This window comes from Phaethon aethereus (genome assembly GCF_964289735.1).
Source record: "Phaethon aethereus genome assembly, contig: HAP1_SCAFFOLD_713, whole genome shotgun sequence".
Lineage (NCBI taxonomy): Eukaryota > Metazoa > Chordata > Aves > Phaethontiformes > Phaethontidae > Phaethon > Phaethon aethereus.
This window is the reverse complement of record NW_028113904.1, coordinates 3,873-7,291: the sequence shown is the minus strand read 5'-3', so window position 1 is coordinate 7,291 and position 3,419 is coordinate 3,873. Positions and strand designations below refer to the sequence as shown.

Below are 3,419 nucleotides of genomic sequence, written 5' to 3'. Positions count from 1 at the left end.
CAGAACCCCCAGCCCCTTTTATACAATTATTTTGCTACGTGCAGCTAACATCTCCCAGCCATTGCAGTCCGAGAAGCAGGACAGAAGGTCGTGGCAGGCGTGTGGCCCTGAACTTGGCCTCCCAAAGCCCTTTTCTGACTCGGAGGAAGCAAACAGCACGACAACCACAACTGCAAGAAGCCCTGCCCTTCCCCACAGACCCACTCCCTACCCGGAGGGCAGCTGCAATTTCCAGAGCTCCCACCTGACTTCCCCGAGGGAACCAGCAGATGCCCCCAGCCCCATTCATGCCACTGCGGGAGCTCCCTGCCCTCGCTTTGCACCACCAGCAGAAACCCCCCAACGCTCAGCCGCCCCTCGGACACGCGGAGACCTGCGGCCACGTCCGGCAGCTCCAGCACACGCCGCGTTTCACCGCGGGAGGCCAGGGAGCCCCGGCCAAGCTGCCAGCTGAGCAGACTGACGCGTGTGAGATTTATTTAGGATGCAAGTGGCTCCTTGGCTTATCCAAACGGCCAGCTTACGCCCCGCCGAAAGCCGCGCATTGCACCACAGCGTGGCCCGGCTATCAGCAGCTTCCCCAAAAATAACTACACGGGCTGAAACAGCTGCCAAGCCACAGCCTGTACCTTTCGGGACGAACTTCAGCGAGCTGCTGAAAATTCAGAAGCGGGACTGCCCCCTCTTCGGCCCATCGTTGAGGAATTCGTGGCCGAGCCCGTTGCCACACTTGCCACAAGACACCTAGAAATGCAAGGAGAGGGTTTGAGAGCAGGCGGCCTTTCCCAGTAGACGGGCTCATGAAAAAAAAGCCCGTGGGTTGGAGGTTTTTCTGCCACTTCCCAAGGGTTTCAGAATCGGGACCTTTAAGGCCTCCGGCCGCTCCTCGCGCTTGGACACGCTGTCCTCGTGGAGCGTCTCGGTGAAGGCTGGCCACGGGGACGAGTGCTCGTACTTCGCGCGGCTGGAGAACAGCTCATGGCCGCACTTGGCACAGACGTAGATGCCTGGGGAGGGCGGCAGGAGAGGGGTCAGTGCTGGGGCAGCCCCCCGGCCCCGCTCCCCAGCCGGCTCCCAGCAGCGACTGCCGGGGATCGGGGGGGGGACAGCGGTGGGGACACGTCAGCAGGGCGACACGGCACGCCCACCCGTGCTGGACTTCGCCCGCGTGGGCCACTGCCAGCTGCTGCCAGACTCCCAGGGCCAGGCAGGGGAGCGGGAGCTTTTGGGACGTGGGGCAGGACCCGCATCCCCTATAAGGGCTCCTCTACAGCCCAGCCCCGCGGGACAGGATCCCTCCAAGGCGCCCCTGCAGGGCCCCCCCGCCCCCCCCCCCCAGCCCCACCTGTGCAGGCAGGATCTCCGCCCCCCACCACGGGGGGGACCTTCCAACAAAGACCCTAGAGAGGGACCCCCAGCCCGGTCCCCACGAGTGGACGACGCCGCCCAGGAAGAACACGCACACATCCCCCCCCCCCCCCCGCGGAATTCAGCCTTCCTGCCCGCCCCACGCGGAACTTCCCACAGGGAACCTACAGATCCCACGGAGAGGCCCCACCCCGCCTCGCCACCCCGCGCCCCCGGCCCCGCTCACCCGGCTGGAAGTGGTCCTTGAACACCTCGCCCCCGAGGAAGGAGCAGAACGACATGGCTGCGCCCGCCGCCCCGGCCCGGCTCCGCCCGCCCCGGCCCCGCCCCGGCCCCGCCCCGGCCCCGCCCCGGCCCCGGCCCCGGCCCCGGCCCCGGCCCCGCCCCGGCTCCGCCCGCCCCGGCTCCGCCCCCTCCGCCGTGAGGCACCGCCCCGCGGCCGGCAGGGGGCGCTGCGGGGCAGTCGGTACCGGGGGGGGGTCCCGGTACCCGGGGGGGGTCCTGCTCCGCCCCGCGCCGCTCCCCGCCCCGGCCACCGTGGGCAAGGCCGGGCCCCGCGGCCTCCGCCAAGGCCTCCCGGGTGAGGAGGAGGCGGTGGGGGCCGCCCCGCTGGGCTGCGGGGATGCGCGGGGGGGGCGCGGGGCGGTGCGGAGCGGCGCGGCGCAGGGCGGAGCGGAGCGGGGACCCGGCACGGTCCTGGGGAGGGTCCGGCACCGCCGGCTGGAGCGGGGCGAGCTCCAGCCCGGCACCGGTCAGCCGCACCCGACACCGGGACGAGGACGGACCCTCCGCCTCCAGCATCGGCTCTTCACCCCCGGCACCGGCATCAGTCCTTGGATCCCGCCACCAGGACCGGCCGGCCTCCTTCAGCACCGGCACCGGCTGTCCTTCCCCGGCACAGGGTCCGGTCCAGCCCCGGGACTGAGCCTCCTGTCATCTTCCCCTCCCGGCACCAACACCGCTTCTCCCCGGCGGCACCGGGACCGCTCGTCCTTCTCCAGCACCGGGACCGACCGTTCCCCGGCGGCACCGGGCCCTCCCGTCTGTCCCAGGTACCTGCGCGGCGGGAGCGGGCGGTGGAGGTTGGGCAGCTCTTGGGACAAGCCGCAGGGTCCCCCCGCACGCGCACGCCAGGGCCTCAGCAGGTGGGGACCACCCGTCCCACCACCCCAGGAGCGCAGAGCCAGGGGTCACCCGTGGGGAGGTGAGCTGTGTCCCTTCGTGGGGTGCGTGGGGCTCCTGGAGGAGGTGGCAGCAGCCCGGCATGCAGCAAGGTAAGGGCTGGGAAGGTGAACCACGGGCAGCCGGCTCCTTGGCAGGCTCTGGGAGCGGACAAGCTGCGTGTGGCTTCCTTTTCCTTCCAAAAAACCAGGCACCACAAGTCTTTTCTTCCCTAGTTTTACCTGAAGACCCTTGGATGAGTCCTCATCCAGTGGGCTCCCATGGAAATTGCGCCTTCCTTGGTGCAAAAGCAAAAATGCCAGAGCCCTTCGGACGAAAGCCGGGGACTGTCCCATGGAGCCGGCCCTGCGGCCCACGGCAAAGCGCTCGGACGGGTCCCTGCTCCCAGTGCGTGTCCATCAGCAGGAGCTCAGCCCCGGGCTGTGCCCAGCGTGGAAACCCCGGCGTGGGGCCAGCGCTGGCGGTGCTCCTGCCCGCTGGATGCTGCCGGTTTGAATTAGGTCAGGCTTTCATCTCGGGCAGGCTGAGCTCCCCGCTCCAGGCCGGGGATTGACGATTCGTGGCAGGGGGGAAAAGGCTCTTACTGCAGCACCACGGGGCGACGGGGAGCCGAGGACGCGCCGTGTCACCGCACGGAGAACGGGTGACGTGCTGATTGGAAAGCACCTTCCTTATGATCCACCGAGATCGGGTGAGCAGGGTGTCGGGAAAGGCTCCAAATAGACTCAAGGGCCGCGTACACCTTTGGGGCGCAGGTTTTCAGCCCGTGGAAGGAGTCGCAGCAGCCGCCCGGACTCTGCGTCTCAGCAGCATCATCCACCCGGACGGCTGCTGCTACACCGGAAAGCCTTTCCAGAAGGCGAAGCCGT

At 68.9% G+C, this 3,419-nt stretch overlaps 1 protein-coding gene across 1 annotated transcript; it reads right to left on the bottom strand.

Annotated features, from left to right (window-relative positions):
* Positions 1 to 663: 663 nt before the first annotated feature.
* MSRB1 (methionine sulfoxide reductase B1) lies at positions 664 to 1,649 on the bottom strand (the record flags this gene model as incomplete). Its single annotated transcript, XM_082016042.1, has 3 exons — positions 664 to 744; positions 865 to 1,007; positions 1,595 to 1,649. 3 exons carry the CDS (start codon positions 1,647 to 1,649, stop codon positions 664 to 666), a joined length of 279 nt encoding a protein of 92 aa, XP_081872168.1.
* Between the last annotated feature and the right edge of the window lie 1,770 nt (positions 1,650 to 3,419).